General features: G+C 33.5%; 1 protein-coding gene across 3 annotated transcripts in view; it reads right to left on the minus strand.

Moving 5' to 3' along the window:
* The window catches only part of UBA6 (ubiquitin like modifier activating enzyme 6), a 96,905-nt gene that overhangs the window by 34,396 nt on the left and 39,130 nt on the right, over positions 1 to 23,379 (minus strand). For all 3 annotated transcript variants that reach the window (XM_049630555.1, XM_049630557.1, XM_049630556.1), the window contains 7 exons: positions 15,595 to 15,675; positions 10,500 to 10,622; positions 7,897 to 8,020; positions 6,068 to 6,171; positions 5,380 to 5,442; positions 4,557 to 4,633; positions 3,872 to 3,938 (listed from right to left, as the gene is read on the minus strand). In XM_049630555.1, coding sequence (XP_049486512.1) covers positions 3,872 to 3,938; positions 4,557 to 4,633; positions 5,380 to 5,442; positions 6,068 to 6,171; positions 7,897 to 8,020; positions 10,500 to 10,622; positions 15,595 to 15,675 — 639 coding nt within the window. The remainder of the gene's footprint in view (positions 1 to 3,871; positions 3,939 to 4,556; positions 4,634 to 5,379; positions 5,443 to 6,067; positions 6,172 to 7,896; positions 8,021 to 10,499; positions 10,623 to 15,594; positions 15,676 to 23,379) is intronic.

Genomic DNA, 23,379 nt, shown 5'->3' on the forward strand with positions numbered 1-23,379 from the left:
AGAGACTAGAAAATATGAGGAGTTACTGGAAAAAGAAGGGGAGATATGTTTGTGAGTTCAAATTTGGAAATGTTAAATTCACTATGAAATAGGAATTTAAAATGGAAAATGTCATTCACTGGACTGAAGTTAACTGAAGAAAATAATATAGATACAGAATATGACAAAGGTACACAGTTTCTAGCATTTATTTAAAATATTTTCAACATGTTTCCAGATATTTGCTTGTATTATAATATCCAGAAGTCTATGGAAACCAAGTTTAGAACAGTTAAAATCTATGAACGTAGTGAACATTTTTTGCATTGTCAAATTAAGTAAAGAATTTTTAAGATAAATATTTAAAAAAAAAAAAAAAAGAAACAAACACTCAAATCTGGGGAATTTTTGGTTGCCCTAGGATAAATAGCTCAAATCTAAATTTGCCTACACAATCTCTAAAAACAGATACATATCCAACAGAAGAGAAATAAACCAGTGGCAGGGTTTCAGTATCACCAGAAAACAGAGTATTATAAACTTCAAATTACCTGTAAATAGAAAAATAAGTACCAAACTCCAACAAAACTACTTCTGGACGTCACATTGCTATAAGCCTTCACAGAGAGCAGGAAGTGTGTAACCACAGAAAAGAGAATGAAAAGAGAACAGTGACAAACCACAGTCAAAATCATCCTGAGAAAACAGAAGCCCTAGCACTAAGTGCAAAAAGTACTGAACACGTATGTAATCTGGCAGATCTCAGCACTGGCTATGGTGAAAGAACTTCAGTGGGAGGGAGGCAATGATGTAAATAGAAAGAGGGTGACATTCTTTGACGCAGAAGGCTAAATTAAGAAGAGAGAAAATTAATGATTTGGCAGAAATCAAAGAGATCTACAAGACACCAATACCTAACCACCAAAAACAAACAAACCCAACCATTAAAGAAACCCCTTTCTAGTATCCTAAGGGAAAGGAGTTTTAGAAGTACAAATCTGAAAAAGCACCCAAAACTCTTATCCTGCCCCCAAAATAGACAAAAAACAGTTTACTATACAAAAGTAATGTAAGAAGTAAACAGAAAATTAGAATCAAAACATTCCAGCCAATGAAAATTTCTCCTCCAAACTAATTATAAGGCAATGGAAATTTGATTGAGTGAATTATATCCTTAAAGAACACTTGAGAGATGTGGGAAAACAAACAAAAAAACCTCACCTCCAATCAGAAATTCAACTAAATACTAAAGGAACCCATTCCACCACCAATCCTCTCCCCGCAAAAGGAAAAAAATAAAAGAAAATCTGAATCTATGTATTAAAATGGGCTCATAATATGGGAAAAATGGACTGAATGATCAACTCTGAGATACAATCAGTTAAAATTATACACTTTACAGGTGAAAAAAACATACAAAACTACAAGGCAAAAAGGCCAGACTTACTTGTAAGAGTAAAAAATTAAGGTGGCATCATTATTTCTCAACAGTAAGATACCACTAAAGAAAGTAAGGCCTAGAATGTTATATTCAGCCAAGTTGCCTTTCAAGTATGGAGGCTACCAAAAATATTTAAAACATGTAAGAACTCAGAAAAAAACGTAATTCTGAGCTCCTTTGGAGAAATATACTAGAGACCAAACTTGATTTCAAGAGTTACCACAGAGCTACAATAATCAAGATAGGATGGTATTAGCAAAAAACAATGGAATACAGAAACAACCAATGGAAGATAAAACATTGAGTTCAGAAACAGCCCTACACATATGTGGTCAATAAGTTATTGACAAAGAATACCAAGAATATAGAATAAGGAAAGAATTATCTTTTCAATAAATGGGCTAGAATTACTGGATATTCTACATACCAAAAAATTAATCTTGATCTATACATGGCAAAGTATGAAAAAATGAACTCACAAAAGTATAAAACTGTGTCCAATGAATTAAAAATGTACAGTTGTGTACACTTGACCTACACTTGTATACTTTGCATGGCATACAAAAATGAAGTCACAAAACTGTAAAAATTCTGGAAGAAAACACAGGACAGAAGCTGTGACCTTAGATTTAAAAGAAGGTATAAAACACATACCAAAAAAATGATACACTGAAGTTTATCAAAATTAAAAGCTTCTGCTCCTTAAAGACATTGTAATAAAATGAAAAGATGAGCCATGGACTAGAAGAGAATATTTGCAAAACATGTATCCTATGAAGGATTGATATCCAGAATATATAAAGAACTCAATCAATGAGAAAACCTATCTAATTAAAAAACAAAGATTTAAAAGGACAGTTTGTTAAAGAAGAGATATGAGTGGCAAATAAGCAAATGAAAAGATACCAAATTCATAATGATCAATGAAATGGAAATTAAAACCAAAACAAGATATCAATGCACACACTTTAAAATGGCTAAAATCAAACAAATAGATAATACACCATTATAGAGAGAATACAGAGCCATTCAAAATCTCATACATTTCTGGTGGAAATGCAAAATGGTATAGCTACTCTGCAAAACAATTTGGCAGTCTGTTATAAAACTAAACCTGTATCTATCATTTGTCTCTGTAATACACCACTAGGTGTTTACCCAAGAAAAATAAAAACATATGTCCACACCAAAATCTGTATGCATATGTTTGTAGGGGCTTTATTCATAATTGCCCACATTGGAAACCCAAATGTCCAGCTGGTACAGGGAAAAACAAACTGTGGTACACTTATACAATGGACTACTTACTCAACCAATAAATAGGAATGAACATGCAACATGGATTAAACTCAAATACATTATAATTAGTAAAAAAAAATCTAGACTCAAAAGGCTACATATTGCATGATTCCATTTACCTGACATTCTAAAAAAAAGGCAAAAATATTCTGGTTGCCGTGGTTTGGCTGGGGGAGAGGGAGATGATTATAAAGAGGCATGAGGAAATTTTCTGGCCTTATGGAAATGTTTTAGATCTTGATTATCGTGGTAGATATAGAACTATACACTTTAATGGTGCACAGCTCAGTTGTCTATAAATTTTTGTATAACTGTACATCTAAAAAGGGTGAAATTTTCTATATCTAAGTTTTATCTCAATAAATCTGATAAATCCCTAATCATATCATTCCTTGTAATCACAGACTTCATCAATCTATTTCTAGCTTTTCACACTTTTCTGTAACCACTAAATACGCATACATAAAAGGTCTTTAACTTGTGGTTAATGACTCACTGTTTTCAGTTCATTTGTTATTTCCTTTGTTTTAATCACATAAAATATGAGATCATATTATTCTTAACCACTAATGTTAAGACTTTACACTTCCCCCTCATTTTTATACCATAACAAAAACTATAAAATTTTCAACTAAGTGCACAAACACCGCTAACGTTGATATCTGCTAAAATGAAACTACTGGCCAGCAGGCACTGGCACCATGACATGAAAAAATCGTTTTCTAGGTGATATGTCCAAACATGATATGCAAAATGCAATTAAGAGATATGAATATATAATGGAAAAAGATGATTTATAGGAAAACTTACAGCTATACAGTGAGTTTCAGTGGGTTAACAAAGTAAATCAGAAGAGATAATACTAATACTAAAAATATAGCAGGAGCAGAAAATAGTAATTACTATATGCCATATACTAAGATTCTAAGCACTTCACAAAATTAAATCATTTACTGTTCACAGTAACACTCAGAGACAGGATAACCCTGTTTTATAGATTTATAAACTAAAGCAGAACAAATTTAAGTAACTTGCCTACTGTCACAGAGTCAATAAGCAGCAAAGCTGGGATCTGAAAGGTAAGAGAATATTAATATATAGAATGTTTATCATGTTACACCTTTTTTGATGGTCCTAACTTTGAATACTCACCTTCTCTTCTAGGGTTTCACTTATAGACGTTGCTAGTTTCAAGAGCTCTTCTGAATCTTGCTGGCACCTAGGATTCAACATGAAGCACCCCACTTTCAATATTCTTAATTGCCATAAACAGTAAGTCATATCAAAACTAAAATTTAAGAAATCTGTAAGAAAAAAAGTGGAATTTTGCCAGCAGGTAGCATGAAGTGCTTCCCTGACTTGAAGGTAATGGACTCATAAATACATTAATTAAAAAATCACATTTACCTAAGGATAGTATATAAATAGGATAATGGTTTTAAATAGACAAGGCAAATACTTTTTGCAATAGTACTTCTGACTTAATAGACCAGAAAGTAAAAAGTTACATAGTGGATTCATAATTCAATAATTCTCAGATTTTTTATTTTAAAAAGTTTAAAAAGTAGCTTTTGAAGATTTCAAAATGGAAAAATTCTTACTGAGCATAATTCCATTTTTAGGAATTGATCTCTCCACTCCAACCAGAAAAAAGACCAGGTCATAATAAATGTTTATAGAGTTCAGTGTATCTAGTAGTGTTGCAACTATGAAGGGCTTTAGTTACTAAACTTTAGTTTCTAAACTACGACATTTAGTTTAAATGTTTTAAATTATAATTTCCCAAATACTGCTTTTATAATAAGGAAAAAAAGTTATTTCAAATGAAGAACATTACCCAATATTTGGCTTGCGACTATAGCTCTCCTGGAACTGGTCCAAGGCAAGCATAGCTGTGTGAATCTGTAAAGGTGCCTATTTGGAACATTAAAAATTGGTCAACAGTTATTGAGTTCATAATATATGACAGGCACTGTGCTAACACTTTAAAAATTATTTAATTCTTATAATAAATTAATTAGATTAATACTATTATTATCTGTATTTAACACATGAGGAAGCTAAGCCTTAGAGAAGTTAAACAACTTGACTTCAAGGCCATAAGCTATATTTAAGCAACAGATCCAAGTTTCAATCTCCGGTGATGTAACCAGTTTTTAGTAGGTTATTCCTATGAAAGTCAGAGTAATATCAACTAAACAACACCAACAAGACATTTGTATAAGATCAAAATCACCTAATCCTTCTTCTTTATCAAGTTATAAATTTGGAAACTGTTAATACTATTCTTTCCTTATCACAAATGCATTCACTGCTACAAAATTATATTCAGTGATTTAAAACAAAAGAATAAATGCTTCCAAGGTTTTTTAGGAAGAAACATGTATCATATAAAACTCTATATGGTTCAGAAAATCTTTTAGTAAGATCACTTTGTAAAATTATTGAAATAGTTTTTCAATTATCAAAGCTAACATATTATAAAAGTAAAATGTTTTTCTGTTCTTAAAATTTTTCCATGATATAAATCCCTGTTTTTAATTCTTGGGAGTCAACTCTAGATATATGAATACAACCTTTATCAAAAAAACCTGACAGAAAGGTACCAATTCCCATGCCCTCTCTGCTGCCTCTCTCAAACCTACAAAGTGTTCATTTACCTCAGGTTTGCCAAAATCCACAATAAGGCACTTTGGATGTTTTATCTGCCTCTCCAATGGTTCCTTAATAGAAACAAAAACTATTACTTCAGAAACAAAAACTATTACTTCAAGCAAGTGATTACTTGACAAAAAATATAGAGCACTAAAAGCAATGCATCTCTCCCAAGGTCTGAAATAAATAAGGTTGGGCTAATTTGATTTAATAGAAATATAAAAGAGCTACCATTCCCCATTGTCTTCTTGCTAGACTTAATCTTTAATTCCACTTAATTCCACTTAAAGTGGAATAATTGACTAATAAAACAAAACATATACTGTTTCAGTGCTTGTTAAATCTTTCAAATATATATTAGCTTCATCTTTTATCTTACTTAGGGAGTAAGAAGTATGATGAACTCTTTGATGATTCACAAAAGTATAGATCCTCTGAGGTAAACAACTTATATACTTATATGCACTGGTATTCTAGCTATAATTTTTTTTGTTGTTATTAGTTTATTTCCTTAAATTGATCCCACTTCCCTCAAAGTGGGTACAAATTAAAAATCAAAATCTGGTCAGCCCTTAAATTAACTGTTTGGTTAACTGAGTATTATTACTTTTTTCTCTTCTGCCATTCTTCCGCAAAGAAATATATTTTAAGCAAAAAAAAAAAAAACAAAAACAAAAACAAAAACATACTTACAAAGCAAAATGTTTTAGGAGTCTTAACTTGGACAGCTATGCCTCCATGTAAATAAGGATCCAGTTCTGTAGTATCACCAATGCTAAAAGAAAATGGTGATACCACTAAAAGAAAAATAAGAAAACCATTACATGCTGATATAAGTATTTAAACTTGAAGATTTATCATGATAAAGATGGTAATATTCCCTAATTTATAAAATTAGAAGATCCCACTATAAATTTTTTTGGAGGTGGGAGGAAGTGTGGAAAACTAGATAGATTATTTTTCCAGTGTGAACTTAAGGACTTAAAAATTACCAAGAAAACTCAGAGGGGGATAATCATAATGAGATGCTTATTACTAGATATTAGAATATTTTATAAGGCATTAATAATATGTTGATACTAATTACATGCAATTAATACTAAATATAATGTGGTACTTGTTAATGAACAGGCAGACAAATGGAACACTTTGTATGTAGCCTCAAGATTCTGAACTATCACAATCCCCCATTGCATAGATAACGAATGATAAATCCTAAGTGATTTAACAAATAACAAATGATAAATACAATAACAACAATAACAAACGATAATCCTAAATTATTAGTTAATTTTTACAAAAACAGATACAAATTCTTTAATATTAATGATGTAACCTGTATTTTACATATCTGGATATAGTCTGGGAAACAAAATCCAGTAATTTTGTAATCAAAGATGCTTAACCAACTATAGATCCAAAGTTATTATGAAGAATTCATAATAGGGACTGATTTTTGTCTCTCCTAAGGATCCATTTTGTAGTCATTAGAAGAAAAAAAAAAGGTAATCCATTTGCTAGTCTACACACTCATCACATAATTAGACTTTCAAATGTCCTAAAGATAAACCTGAATCTTCTTAGCTAACAAGTGTAAATATGCCATCTTTGAGTTATAGGATGTCTAGCATTGTCTTTGACTCTTTTAAACATGGCTGGAGAAAAATCACAAATTATGCAGACTAACACTGCTACAAATTCACTATCTTCAACTTCAAATGGGCACTAAATGAAACCTGATAATCTATTTTTTAAAATGTTTAACTCTCCTTAAATCTATGACTTTGGCACTTTTGCTCTCCTTTGGGCAACGATCTCATCTTAGTCTACAAAAAAAAATAAATAAAAATCAAATTCCTTCAACTTTTTGCCAACAAACCCACAAACTTGCCTGCAACAACATCCACTCATTCTTTTTATCCAAGTCACTAACAAAAACATGTCTCCACCTGAATACTTCATTGCCACCTTACTCAACGAACCTAAACTGTACTCATCATCTTCTCTCCAAAACCTGCACTCCTTAAGTGAATAAGTTGCCCATGTTGGATTCTTCGCTTACCTACAATATGAGATTATCAAATTTCCTCTTAAATGTCTTAAGACTTTTGCCATATCAACTCCCACTGCCAGCCCTGCCATATTGTATCTTCTAGTTTCTTGAACAAACTGCCTCTTACTGTTGGTCTCTGCATAGAATATTCTTTTCATCATTTTCCTAAGCCAAAGCAATCTTCAAATTTTAATCAAGATACTTGTCCCCACTGCTGCTGTACCCAAACCGGGTAGATTTCCTTGCCATGTTTAGAGTTCCCAGAAATGCCTGTACTGTCTTTACGCTCTCTTGACATCACTGCTTAATGTTAACACGTCCTCACTTGGATTGAATGTTTTGAGGCCAAGACTTAGATCATGTTTGTCTAAGCTGATGAAGTGTCCTCAACACTGAATATACTGTCTAAACTATTAATGTGTTGAATAATGAATAAGTATAAATGAATTAATAAAACACAGGAACTTACCAGTTATTTGTTGTGTCGATCCATTTAACCCTGTCATTCCATTAATTTCTCGAAACATTAAAAACTGTCCTGTCTCAAGTTTGTGAGGATGATTTTCAAGGCAGGTGACAATACCAGGATTAGCCTAAATAAGAGAATTCTACTAAAAAAACAAGTTCATGTATTCCTTTTTTGCACAAATTTCAAATCTCACACAAAATGGACCAGGTTATCATAAAATTCTCAAAACAATCAAAATGGCAAGTCATTCCTTTTCTTCCTTAGTAAAAGCAAGCCTTTTAAGAATTATTGCAAAATAATGATCAATTTACTATTTTATTATGAATGTTTAAAATATAATTTCTGTGTTTGGGGGAGAAGGAGATTCTACATGGAAGTTCAAATATTTCATAGATACAGATTCTTTGGACTTAAAAATATTCAAAGTTATCAAATATAAGTTTTAAAGTCATGTTATAAAAAAATCTGTGCATAAAAGACAAGTCTAACTTTGAAGATGAAAGAAATGCAAGAAAGGGCAGAGATTTAAATTTTTTTTTAAATTTTATTTTTAGAGAGACACAGAGCGAGAAAGTTAGTGCTCAAGTGGCTGAGGGGGCAGAGGGAGAGATAGAATCTCAAGAAGTCTCCACATTCAGTGAGGGGCCTGACACAGGGCTCACAATCCCACGACTGTGAGATCATGACTTGAGCCAAAATCAAGGGTTGTACGCTCAACTGACTGAGCCATCCAGGTGTCCCAAGAAGGATGGAGATTTAAAGCCAGAAAACTGGTAATTTAAAATTTGCTGCCCAACATGTTAAAGGATAAAAAAATATTGTGTAGCTCAGCTTATCAGGACAAAAATAGGAAGAAATTGACCTATCTCACCAAAGAGGATGGATGAGATAGGCCCAAGGCCCAGAAATTTGCTTATTAATGCATATAATCCAACACACTGGTTGAATAAGGTGGTAATAATTTAATCTACATAAAACCTAAAGAGAATTATCATCCTTTCTTTCTTAACTGTGAAGATTCTGAAAATTGTCCTGTGGCTTAATGATCTGGGTAAGAATTAAGATTATGATCACAAACATGTATATAAAATTAACATAATGTGGGTTTACTAATATCTCAAGAAGAATAAAATTCATAAGGACTTTATTAAAAAAGAGAAATACTTTTGCATATAAGTTAAATGGGAACATTTATGGTACTTTCTAATTCTTTGTGGATAACCTTCATACTGCCTACACTATTTAAGAAAAGAAAATACCAATGCAATACCAGATTCCAACTACTTCCTGGAGCCTATTCTATTCTAACTGTATGATGTTCGCAGGGACAAACTAAAAACAAGCACAGGGGTGCCTGGGTGGCGCAGTCGGTTAAGCGTCCGACTTCAGCCAGGTCACGATCTCACGGTCCGTGAGTTCGAGCCCCGCGTCGGGCTCTGGGCTGATGGCTCGGAGCCTGGAGCCTGTTTCCGATTCTGTGTCTCCCTCTCTCTCTGTCCCTCCCCCGTTCATGCTCTGTCTCTCTCTGTCCCAAAAATAAAATAAACGTTGAAAAAAAAATTTTTTTAAAAAAATAAAAACAAGCACAAAGATTAAAGGTTGAATAATAAATCATTCTGTAAGCACAGAGACACAGAATGATTTTTTTAATGCATTTCTCTTAAAAAGGGATGAAAAGGCAACATTACACTGGGCTTAAAAATCAAGCATAAATATAGAAACACAAATACTATTATCCATTTGGTTTCTTTGATCTTTAATGTAAACTGATTAGAAAGAATGCAAGTAAAAGTAATGATTCAGACTTAAAAAACTAGGAAAACTGGATCACAATGATATCTCCAATTCTTTTAGGGAATAAAAAACTTAAGCTTACCTGAAGAGAACGTGAAAGTTCAGACTTTTTGATCTAAGGGTAATTAATTCTAATACTTTTTTTCCTCCTCCAAATGTTTTAGAAATGTAAAAAATTTTAGAAAAGCTTTTGTCTATAGTGACCTGTGTATCCTCCCCACAGTCTTGTGTTGGGCCAGGTGACTTAAGACATACTTACTACATCTACAATCTGACACAATAAACACAGTTTAGTAAACACTGAATCACACTTCATGCCCAATAGGAACACGACACAGAGCAAAATTAAAATTTATCACAAGCAAATGTTGATCTATTGATTATTAATGTTAGAAGGAATTCAGACACTCTTATATTCTAACTTAAATTTAGTTTTAATATAATATGATCAAGAAATTAACAAAACATTCTCTCATGAATTACCTTAAAATATTATAAAACAAATGAAAAATATTGCATATTACAGTATTTTGCTATTGTCACCTTTAAAAAATGTATTCACATCGGGGTGCCTGGGTGGCTCAGTCAGTTAAGCATCCAAATTCGGCTCAGGTCATGATCTCACGATTTGTAAGTTAGAGCCCTGAGTCGGGCTCTGTGCTGACAACTCAGAGCCTGGAGCTTGTTTCAGATTCTGTGTCTCCCTCCCTCTGCCCCTACCCCACTCTTACATACATAAAAATCATTTTAATGTATTCATTAAAAAAAAATTCATATACATATACAATAATATATATATATAATCATACTTGCGTTATATTTGAAATGAAAATTTCTTTTGGCTCTTCTCCTGTTGCATCTGAAACTTCAAATTCATCACCAAAATCACAAAACAACCGTGACCAAATTCCATGTACATCTGCACTGATAAACTGTGAAATGATGAAAAGAAGTTCAAGCTTATCTATTTATATAAAGAAAAAAAACCCCACCTCAAGTACTTTAAGCCTCTTCATGACTTTATTTATAATTAAGATTATCCTTTGGGATATAAAGTGAATCACAAACAGAATACATTATTTGTCTGTGAAGTGGTTCAAGAATCAAGGATATTGGTATTTGAGACTGGGTATCTAGTGCTATATAATTAAAAAATGCAGCACGTCATCATTGTACATTCTATGATTTTTAAATAACAGAAATTCTTTCCTTGCCCTAAAAATCCAACAAAGTACATAAGAAACTGGTATCTTTTGATAATAGCTAAATTATGAAAAAAGTCCAAATGTTCATTAATTGATGAATGGATAAAAACGATGTAGGATATATACACAATGGAATATTACTCAGTGATCAAAAAGAATAAAATATTGCCATTTGCAACAATGTGGATGGAACTAGCAAGTACTATGCTAAGTGAAATAAGTCAGTCAGAGAAAGACAAATATATGATTTCGCTCATGTGGAATTTAAGAAACAAAACATGAACATAGCAGAAGGGAAGGAAAAATAAAAACAGGGAGGGAGGCAAACCATAAGAGATTCTTAAATATACAGAACTAAGGGTTGCTAAATGGGTGACTGGCATTAAGGAGGGCACTTGTTGGGAGGAGCACTGGGTGTTATATATAAGTGATAATTCATTAAATTCTACTTCTGAAACCATTACTACACTATATGTTAACTAACTTGGATTTAAATTAAAAAAAAAAAATTACGTAAATTGTACCTGTAAGTATTTGAGGTTTGCATGCTGTAGTTTGTTTTTATTAAAAATTACTAATTGAAAAACCAGAATAGACAACTGCACATAAATATAATACTAATGTGACAAAAAAATAAAAAAGGTACACACGTCTTTATAGAATTATAGAGGATATATACAGTACAATGTTAACAGCTGTTACCTCTGGTGATGGGCTTAAAGGTACATTTTTCATCATACTTTTCTACATTCTCTAAATTCTCTTAGTGAATATGTATATATATTTATATTCAGATGAAAAGTAAGTACTATTAAAAATTTTGGAATTGTATAAAATCCACTATCTTAGAATTAGAAACTTTGGTAAGCTTTGGTTGAACAACAATAAAAAACCTTCAGTTAGGTTTTGCAGGCACACCTGAGAGATATTGCAGGTTCATTTCTACACCACTTCAATAAAACAAATATTGCCAAAAAAAGAAAAGAAAGAAAGAAACCAGTATCTTGGTTCAATGGTTTGAGCAGTGAATTTTTACTTTTCATTTGAGAAAAAAGAAGTATCCATTCACCAGTAGTAGAGTTAATGGAAAAGAGAACAGAGCTAAAAGTTGAAAATGGAGGCAACAAATAGAAAAAGAGCTGAGGAACTGACAGTATGCATCAAAGCAAGGAAGGTAAAACTCAGATTCTTTTTTTTTTTTTTTAATGTTTATTTATTTGTTGGTGTGGGGAGGGTTGGGAAGGGGCAGAGAAAGAGGGAGACAGAGGATCTCAAGCAAGCTCTGGGCTCAAATTCAAGAATCTCGAGATCATGACCTAAGCCGAAGTCGGCTGCTTAACTGATTGGGCCACCCAGGTGCCCCAAAAATCATATTCTTAACCACAATCATTAATCCTTTATTAAAAGTGATTTTTGTAACACATATACTCCATTCTAAGAATCTCTAAAGAAAATGTTTTTGTGTCTAATTTCATTTTGAGTTAACAGTAAAGAATTCTTATTCTGTAACACCTATGATCCTGTGTAAAGTGATACTTAAAAAAAATTTTTTTTAATGTTTACTTATTTTTGAGAAAGTCAGAGAGACAGAGTGCGAACGGGGGAGGGGTAGAGAGAGAAGGAGACAGAATCTGAAGAAGGCTCCAGGCTCCGAGCCGTCAGTACAGAGCCTGACCGTGGGGCTCAAGCTCACAAACCCCAAGCTCATGACCTGAGCCGAAGTCAGATGCTTAACCAACTGAGCCACCCAGGAGCCCCTAAAGTGATACTTTTTTAAACAAAAATAAAGTCTATTCATATTTGGATATAAAAATGTAGCCCATTAAAACAATTTATACCACCTATTACATGAAGTAATGAAAGAGCTAATAAAAGGCTACCTCCTACTGGATCATGTATTGCCTTTACCATTAAAATAGGTACACACAGCATTTTTTAATATATAAATGATATATATTATATATAATCATATATATAATCATATATATATAAATCATATAATCATATATATTCATATATACAATCATATATATATATTATCATTACCATTATCATATATATATGATTATATATATCATTATATATCATTATCATATATATATGATTATTATATATAATATAATATAATATATTATATTAATATATATTAATATATTATATATAATAATCATATATAATAATCATATATGTATATAATCATATATATATCATATAATCATATATATAATCATATATATATCATATAATCATATATATAATCATATATATAATCATATATATAATCATATAATCATTATGATTTTTAAGTTTAAAAGCTGCAAATTTGAGGACAATTTCCCTGCAAAACAACTTTCAAATAGGATTACATATACCAATCACATAAACAAAAGATTTTAGTTCATAACTTAGTGTAATTATTTTGTAAAACTTCCATGCCCGGGGATTTTAACTTTACTATTCTATGTCTTATTCATCTGTTTAAATTGTGAACCATAGCACAAATGTACAGAGTGTAAATATGCTATGTAAATACCACAATCCAAAAATTTTTAGCACAACTATTTAATAGAGTATGATAATTGGCTTACTGCCTATCTCAAAAGAACAAGTAATTTTTTCCTTTTTTCAAAGGAACAAATAACCCCACAAAGGAGTTAGAGTTAATGGTATGTATGTAGCTGCACAGGATAATTTATGATTTTTCTGATCTAAACTTATTACTGATCTTCCCAATGTCACCATGACTCAGTTACTCTGGAAAAAATCTAGGAGTGATTCTTGATCATTCTTTCCCTCACAACTCATATTCATCCATTCATAAGTTGTAAGCCATTTTTTTAGAAGATATCTCAAATTCATTAACTTCTCAAAATTTCTATTTCTACCTCTCTTGAATTACCAGCATCTCACACCTGGATTACTGCATTATCCTCCAACTGGTCTAGTTGCCTCTACTCTCTTATTAATTCAATGGCTTTCTTTCTGTTTGGCTCTGTGATTCCTTCATGTTCTTCTTCTTTTTTTAAAATATTTATTTATTTTGAGAGAAAGTGTGCACACATGCACACATGCAGGGGAGGAGCAGACAGAGAGGGAAAGAGAGAATCCCAAGTAGGCTCCACATTCAGCGTGGAGCCTGACATGGGGTTCAATGTCATGACTGTGAGATCATGACCTGAGCTAAAATCAAGAGTTGGACACTGACTGAGCCATCCAGGCACCCCAATTCCTTCACATTCTTAAAAATTATTGAGGACTGAAAGAACTTCTATTTATCTGGGTTATACCTATTGGTATTTGCTGTGTTAGAAATTAAAACTGAGAAACATTTAAAATGTTTAAGAATACACACATACATTTCATTAGCTATCAGAGCTATAATATCTACTGCATATCATCTAGATACTCTGGAAACTCCGCTGTACCCCATAAGAGAATCAGAGTAAAAAAAAACAAATAACATTTTAGTAATATTATGAAAATAGTTTGACTTTGCAGATCCCATGAAAAGATCTCAAGACTATTCAGTATCCTTCGACCATACTTTGAAAACTACTGCTTTAGACTATTTTCCCTACAGCACATCCAGAGTGATCTTTTAAAAATATAAATCAGATCAGGGATGCCTGGGTGACTCAGGTGGTTAAGCATCCAACTCTTGATTTCAGCTCAGGTCATGATCTCATGGCTGTTGAGATTAAGCCCCATGTCAGGCTCTGTACTGAGCATGGAGTCTGCTTAAGATTCTCTCCCTCTGCCCCCTCCCCTGCTTCGGTGTGTTGTCTCGTACTCTCTCTCTCCTATGTACACACACACACACAAACACACACACTGTATATATAAATCAAGTCAAAACCCATGGGATTAAAACTCAGCTATCCTCAAAGTTATGTAAGTTTGGCCCTCTAATTACTTCTCTGAACATAATCCCCTGGTAACTTTTACTCATACTACTCTCTCCTCTTTACCCAAATTCCATTCTGGTCTTGCTTGCTTCTTGCTGTTTGTAAACACACCAAGCAAATTTTTTTATACTTTCAAGTCTACACTTGATGTTCTTCATGCTTTGAATGCTCTTTCCATAGCTGGCTCTCTCCCATTATTCAGGGTTCTATTCAAACTTTATCTCCTCAGAGGAGTTCCCTGACCTTCAATTTAAGAGAACCAGCACTGATCCCCACCCCAACATCATGCAGACATTATATTCTTTACCTAGCTATTTTCTTCATAGGACTTGAAACTATGTTATTTATTTGCTTTTTAATTAAATATCTTCCTTACTGGATGGTAATTTTCATGAGTAGGAAAATTTGTATGTCCTATTCACTAATGTATTCCTAGTGCCTAGAATTGTATTGGGAGAAGATGCTCAATGAATATTTGTTGTAAGAACCAATGAACCTCTTGAAAACCACCATTACACCATATTTAAAGTTAGATGATGAATTCAATATTTACCATCCTTACCATTCCCATCTTTATTCTTCCTCAGTTTTGGCAATTTGCTATAAGCCAAATTTAGATCTTGGTTTTAAAAACAGGAAATGAATAATGCCAAAATTAAAGAGAAAAATATTACTGTGATTGTCCTCGTGTACATAAGAACTTCTTACATAACCTACTGAAAAGCTATAAATTTTAACAGTGAAGGTGTTCTTTCTTTGCTTAACTACATGTAATTATTAAGTAATATTATTACCTTAATTGGAGGGCACCGAGAACGGCAAAAGTTATTGATCTTCTTCTGCAACGGAAGTTTGATCTCAGTCAATACTACACACTGTTAAGAAGAATATAAGACATTAAATATTAGAAAATAAACAACTAGTTTGGTAAAATACACTTCTAAGTCAGAAGCATGTCACAGTTTGCATTATGCTAAAAACACATTGTTTTCCTTGTAAAAAAAAATACTTTCCCACTGTATTCCATTCTAAGGTTAAAACCTTCAGAGTCATGGAATAGCAAAAGTAAAAATAACATATACAGAGGAAAACCTGCCCATATTAATTTTTTTTTTTTTTAACGTTTATTTATTTTTGAGACAGAGAAACAGAGCATGAACGGGGGAGGGGCAGAGAGAGAGGGAGACACAGAATCGGAAGCAGGCTCCAGGCTCTGGGCCATCAGCCCAGAGCCTGACGCGGGGCTCGAACTCACGGACTGCGAGATCGTGACCTGAGCCGAAGTCGGACGCTTAACCGACTGAGCCACCCAGGCGCCCCAAACCTGCCCATATTAAATTCAATTACTATCATAGGATTTACATAAGAAGCAAACCTTAATATCATATGTGGTATTTTTGTACTCTAAATGGCTGGAGATTTTGTTTGATCTGTTATTGCCATGGGAATACTAACCTAGTCTTCAGAATATTAATTAAATGCTAGCTTAAAGGAGTAAAGATTATATTTTTAAAGAGATACACTAGTTGGCTGAGCTTTTACTTCAGATGCACAATATAACAACTTTTGCTTTATGACAGTGTCATTAGTAAAACTACCAAGTTCTGTTATTTAAAATAGCAAATTATAGTTCTCAATGCTTAACTTTTTATCATCACCCTGTAAGATAAGTAGAGTGCTTTTATAATCATATTTTAACATAAGTAACTTAAACTCATAAAGGTAAAAAACTTTCCTAAGGTCATTCATCTACCTATCAGGTGGCAAAAGTAGAACTAGACTCTCAGTCCAGAGTTTTCCTTGCTGGTAGTTTCCATGAATTGGATAACTTTTTTTCACTACAAATATCCAGTTGTGGATTTATTCTTATTTACCTAGCTCAGAATACGGTGTGCTTCCTGCAAGATTGATTTCTCCTCCATGGGTCTCTTACTTTTTATACATGTCTCAACTGGGTATGCTATGAATCCAAGGATCTTAACTATTCTTGGGCCATTTCTCAGGATTATATTTGCTTTGTGCAAGCTGGAGGAATGAGGTAATGTTGCCCTCTGGAACAAAGAACAAGCCTGTTAATTGCTTGCTATAAAAGCACAGGTTTTCCAAGGTCAGTGTTCCTCTTATCAAAAGGAGCCCATTACATGTGCAGGCATCCACTGAGTCCTCTACACTACACTAGTGGGTTTTGGGGAAAGGCAAGAGGAAATAAGGTAAATACAATACTCACACTTCTTACCATACTCAGAGAAATAAAGTCTCTGATTCAGGAATCTCATGTTTTCTGTCAGCAACCAAAGAACAGTAACAGGCTGACTTAGTAAGTTTGTAAATACAGTAAAATCACATCTTAGACTTAGCATACACTGAATCTAATTTGTGTTTCATCACAAATTCTCAGCCATTATTTTTTTGGAATATTGACCTTTCCTAATGTTCTTTCAGAAATTTAATCTCATGAATTGAACCTTTTCACTTAAGCTTGTATTTCTTTTAATTTCTCTTTCATACTTACTCTAATTTCTAAAGGTTGTAGTCTCAGTAATCTCAGCTCTTTCAATTCACTAATTCTTACACTAGTTGTATCTATCCACTGTTTAATCTATTCACTGAGTTTTAATTTTTAAGACAATATTTTCGTTTCTAAAAATTCGACTGGTTCTTTATCACATCTGCCTGATTCTTTTTAATTATTTCCATATTGTATATTTAATTCCTTCTTTTAAAATTCAATTTGGACATCTATGTTTTTTAGTCCCTATCTGATAATTCTATTATCTGAAATTCCTGGAGGTTAATTCTATTATTTGTTATATCCATTGACCTTTCATCACACTGAACTGCCTGTCTTGCTATTTTGTACTCTGAACTCATCTTCAAAGAGGCTCCATATACTGGAATATACTATGGCTTAGTTGAACATAGATTTCTCTGTAGTTGTTTAGTTTTCTTTCTGTCTGGCATTCCAGGATATTGACAGTAGCTTAGTACTATTTATGTTCTGAATTCCCAGCTTGGGAAATTTTAGATTACAAAGAATTATAAAGTTTATCTCCAAACCTGGGTCAGAATAGGCATATGGTTGTGAATTCCCAGAGGAGATCATTATTTTTTCATCCAGAGCTCAAGAAAAAACAGGCAATCTTGTTCTGAGGTGCAAAGACTGTCCTCATCCACCTTTCACTGAGAGTGTAGTTCTCTGAGGTTCTAACTTTACAAAAAGGGGGTAGGTCTCAATTCCATTTCTCTATCTCATGTAAACCTACTTGGGATCTTCGGTTTCTGTGTTACCACTAATTCCTAAGAAATGGGGTTACTGAGATCAGCAACTCCAATGTGAAAGTGACCACAGCAAATAAATAGTTCACTCATCTTCTTTTAGCTACCTATTTATTTTTGGTCTCTGAGCATTTTATTTTGAGCTCAGCTACTCATTTAAAAGACGTCTATCAGGGGCGCATGGGTGGCTCAGTCGGTTAAGTGTCCGTCTTCAGCTCTGGTCATGAACTCCTAGCTCGTGGGTTCAAGTCTCACATTGGACTCTGTGTTGACAGCTCAGAGCCTGAAGCTTGCTTTAGATTCTGTGTCTCCCTCTCTCTCTGCCCCTCCCCTGCTTGCCCTCTGTCTCTCTCTCAAAAATAAACATTAAAAATTTTAAAAAGTCTATCAAAAATCAAATCAGCAATCAAAAAACTCCCAGAAAACAAAGGCCAGGACCAGATGGATTCACAGGCAAAGTCTACCAAACATTTAAAGAAGAGTTAATACCTATTCTTAAACTATTCCAAAAATAGAAGAGGAAGGAAAACTGAAATTCATTCTATAAGGCCAGCATTACTCTGATTCTAAACCAGATAAAAACACTACAAATAAAAAGACAAAACTATAGTCCAAAATCTCTGAGAAACACAGATACAAAAATCTGTAAGAAAATATTATTAGTAAACTGAATTCAACAATACCTTAAAAAACCCGTTCTACCATGATCAGTTGGGATTTATTCTAGGGAAGCAAGGGTGGGGTTCAATATCTATAAATCGATCAAAATTATAAATGATAATTAACAAGAGAAAGAATAAAAACCATATGATCATCTCAATCTCAACAGATGAAGAAAAAGCTTCTGACAAAGTACAATATCCACTCGTGAATGAAAACTCTGAACAAAGTAGGTTAACAAGTAAAATACCTAAACATAACAAAGGCCATATATAAAAAACCCACAGCTAATATTTTTTACTCAATGGTGAAAAACTGAGAGCTCTCCCTTTAAGATCAGGAATAAGTCAAGCATGCCCACTCTTACCACTTTTATTCAAAATAGCACTGGAAGTCTTAGCTGCAGTTATCATACAAGAAAAAGAAAAGGCAGTCAAACTGGTAAGGAAGAGGTAAAGCAGTCTATTTGCAGATGACATGATACTATAAACAGAAAACCTTAAAGACTCCACCAAAAAAACTACTAGAACTGATAAATGAATTCATTAAAATTACAGGTTACAAAATTAATATACAGAAATCTCGTTTTATACATCAATATAAAGTACCAGAAAGAGAAATTAAGAAAGCAATCCTATTTACAATTGCACCAAAAATAATAAAATACCTAAAAATAAAATTAACCAAGGAGGTAAAATACCTTTACTCTCAAAACTCTGAAACACCGATGAAAGAAATTAAAGACGCAATACAACCAATGGAAAGATATTCCATCCTCATGGATTAGAAGAATTAATATTGCTACAAAGTCCATACTATCCAAAGCAATCTAGAGATTCAATGTAATCCCTATCAAAATACCAACAGCATTTTTCACAGAACTACAACAAATAATACTAAAATTTGTATATAACTACAAAAGACCCCAAATAGCTAACGCAATCTTTAGAAAGAAGAACAAAGCTTGAGGTATCACAATCCCAGATTTCAAGATATACTACAAAGCTGTAGAGTCAAAACAGTATGGACACACATAGATCAATGAAACAGAATAGAGATCCCAGAAATAAACCCATGCTTATATGGTCAATTAATCTGCAACAAAGGAGGCAAGAATGTACAGTGGGGAAAAGATAGTTTTCCACAAATGGTGCTGGGAAAACTGGACAGCTACATATGAAAGAATCAAACTGGACCACTTTCTTACACCACACACAAAAATAAACTCAAAATGGATAAAGATCTAAATGTGAAACCTGAAACCATGAAAATCCTGGAAGAGAACACAGGCAGTAATCTCTCCGATATTTACCATAGCAACATTTTTCTAGATATGTCACCTTGGGCAAGGGAAACAAAAGCAAAAATAAATGATTGAGACCATAACAAAATAAAAAGTTTTTGCACAGTGAAGGTAACTATCAACAAAATGAAAAGGCAATCTACTAAATAGAAGATATTTGCAAATGATGTATCTGATAAGGTGCTCATATGCAAAGTTTGTAAAGAATTTATACAATGCAACACCAAAATCCCAAATAATCTGATCAAAAACCGAGCAGAGGACCTGAACAGACATTTTTCAAACACATCAGATAGCCAACAGACACATGAAAAGATGTTCAACATCACTCAACATCAGGGAAATGCAAATGAAAACCACAACGAGGTATTTCATCATATTTGTCAAAAATGGGTAGAATCGGGGTGCCTGGGTGGTTCAGTTGGTTAAGCATCTGACTTTGGCTCAGGTCATCACCTAACGGCTGATGCTCTGTATCAGGGCAGGGGAATGCATGGTGGGAATGCAAATTGGTGCAACCACTGTGAAAAACAGTATGGAGGTTCCTCAAAAATTGAAAATAGAAATACCATATGATCCAATAATTCCACTACAGAGTATTTACCCAAAGAAAACAAAAATGCTAGTTTGAAAAAAATATATGAACTCCTGTTTACTGCAGCATTATTTATATTAACCAAGATATGGAAGCAACCCAAGTGTCCATCAACAGATAAATGGATAAAGAAGATGTAATATTTACATGTGATGGAATATTACTCAGTCATAAAAACAAAATAAGATCTTGCCATTTGCAACAACATGGATGGACCTACATAGTATTATGCTAAATGAAAGAAGTCAAAGAAAAATACTATATGATTTCACTTGCAGTTGGAATATAAAACAAATTAACAAAGAAATAAAAAAAAAACCAGACTTCTAAACAGAGAGAACAAAATGGTGGTTGCCAGAGGGGAGATGGTAGAGGGACTAGTGAAATAGGTAAATAGGATTAAGAGGTACAAACTTCCAGTTACAAAATAAGTAAGTCACAAAGATGACAAATACAGCATTGGGAATATAGTTAAAATAGTTTAATACATTGCTTGGTGATAGATGGCGACTACACTTATCATGGTGAATACTGAGTAATGCACAAAACTGTTCATTCATTACACTGTATACCTGAAATTAACCTAACACTGTGTGTGTGTTAATTATACCTCAATAAAAAATAAAAACATAAAAGGAAGTCTATTACCTAAATCTACGTAAGAATTCTATTACACATCTTTGTAGAAGATGGATTTCAAGTTATCTAGTCCAGAACAGAAGTTTACACTGGTTTTCAAATTGGTGTGACATAATAATAATAAATATACCTTTTGGTCATTATCCAAGGTTCCTGACACATAGCTCCTAAAAACTCTTAAAATTTCCTATAGAAGAGCTATAGAGACATTTTTCATTATGTATTTAGTTTTATCCCAGATCCTGAAATAGCTCCAGAGTGATAAAGGTTAAATAATGATGTCTTTTGTTATTCATAACAAGCCTCTTTTACCCACACCTGAGTTTAGATTAATGAAATAACTTTGAGGCCCCCTAAGAATGGGAGCTGATTGCCAGGGGAACGAACCTTGTGATTTGTGAGTGAGAACTTTCAGCCCTATCTCTTAGACCTCCAGGGAGAGAGGGGCTGGAGACTGACTTAATCACCAAAGGCCAATCATTTAATCATTCATGCTTCCATAATGAAGCCTTCATGAAAACCTCAACTATGGGCTCAGAGAGCTTCCAGATTCATGCCAGGAACATGGCATACTTGGAAAGGGCATGGAAGCTCAGCCCCCCTTTTCCATTCATTGCCTTATGCATCTCTTCCATCTGACTGTTCCTTTGTTACAGCTTTTATAATAAACCAGTAATCTAATAAGTAAACGGTCTTCCTGTGTTCTGTGAGCCACTCTGACAAATTAATTGGACCCTAAGAGAGGGACATGGAAACCTCTGATTTATAGCCAGCCCTCAGAGGAACAGGTAACAACCTGGATTTGTGATTGATGTCAGAAAGTGGACAGAGAGGGGCTCTTGTGGGAATGAATCCTTAACTTGTGGGATCCGAAGCTATCTTCTCCAGGTAGATAGTGTCAAAACTGAATTGAACTGTAGGACACTGAAGGTGTCCAAGGAGTTTGGAGAACTGCTTGGTTTGGGGGAAAAACCCACACACATATGGTCACACAGTGTGAAAAGTACTGAGTAGAGGTGAAACACAGGAGTGTTCTTCCCCAAAGGGCAACATCATAATTTAATCACAGAAAATCAGGGTCAACCTAGTTGCTTTTGAAACATCTAAGGTGCTAGGAAATGTTGTTGTTTTTAAAATTTATTCATTTATTTTGAGAGAGAAAGAGAATGAGAAGGGGAGGAGGGGAGGGAGGGAGGGAGGGAGAGAGAGAATGAGAGAATGAGAGAATGAGAGAATGAGAGAGAGAGAGAGAGAGAGAGAGAGAGAAGAATCTCAAGCAGGCTCCATGCTGCCAGCAGACAGCTTGATACGGGGCTTGATACCATGAACCATGGGATCATGACCTAAGCTGAAATCAAGAGTCAGACACTTAGAACTGACTGAGTCACCCAAGCAGCCTTTTTCTTTTTTTAAAAAATTTATTTTGAGAAAGAGAGAATTGTTGTTAACTAAAGTTAACCTTAACTAAAGCAGACTGAATGTTGATCCACATATTTTACTTCTGCCATCAGATTATATACTGATTATATATCATCAGCTTATATATCATCCTTTGCCCATGGCCTTCATAAGAGCAGAGTATACCTTCCTGCTCAACTGTGGTCTTGACCATGTGACTTGCTTTGACTAATGAAATATAAATAGAAGTAACATGAATGGAAGATTGAAGTGTGCTTGGATAGTTGGACTTGCCCCTTTACACTTCTTTTATTGGTATGACAACATGTCCTCGGTAGCCTCCTGGTCCCAGAAGAGAGGCATATGGAGAAAAACCCAGGCTCTACAGTTCAAGGTCAGCCTAGAACAGCTGAACTCCAAATGACATGCAGATGGAGGATAAAGAAATAAATACATGTTGCTATAAACCACTGAGTTTTGGGTAGTTTTTATGCACATAACTATGAAAGTAGCTGACTGATATAATGGCTTTGTCAATACCTCAGGCCCTTTCCCTAAAATGGAGCATTTGAAAGGTATTCTAAAGGAAGTATTTTGACCTGCAATTTTTTGCTCTGCTCAACAGACTAGGTTTAATTAGTTACACTACGATAATACTTACAACTATATATATATATATATATATATATATATACACATATATATATA

The sequence above is a fragment of the Panthera uncia genome, chromosome B1 (assembly GCF_023721935.1).
Source record: "Panthera uncia isolate 11264 chromosome B1, Puncia_PCG_1.0, whole genome shotgun sequence".
NCBI lineage: Eukaryota > Metazoa > Chordata > Mammalia > Carnivora > Felidae > Panthera > Panthera uncia.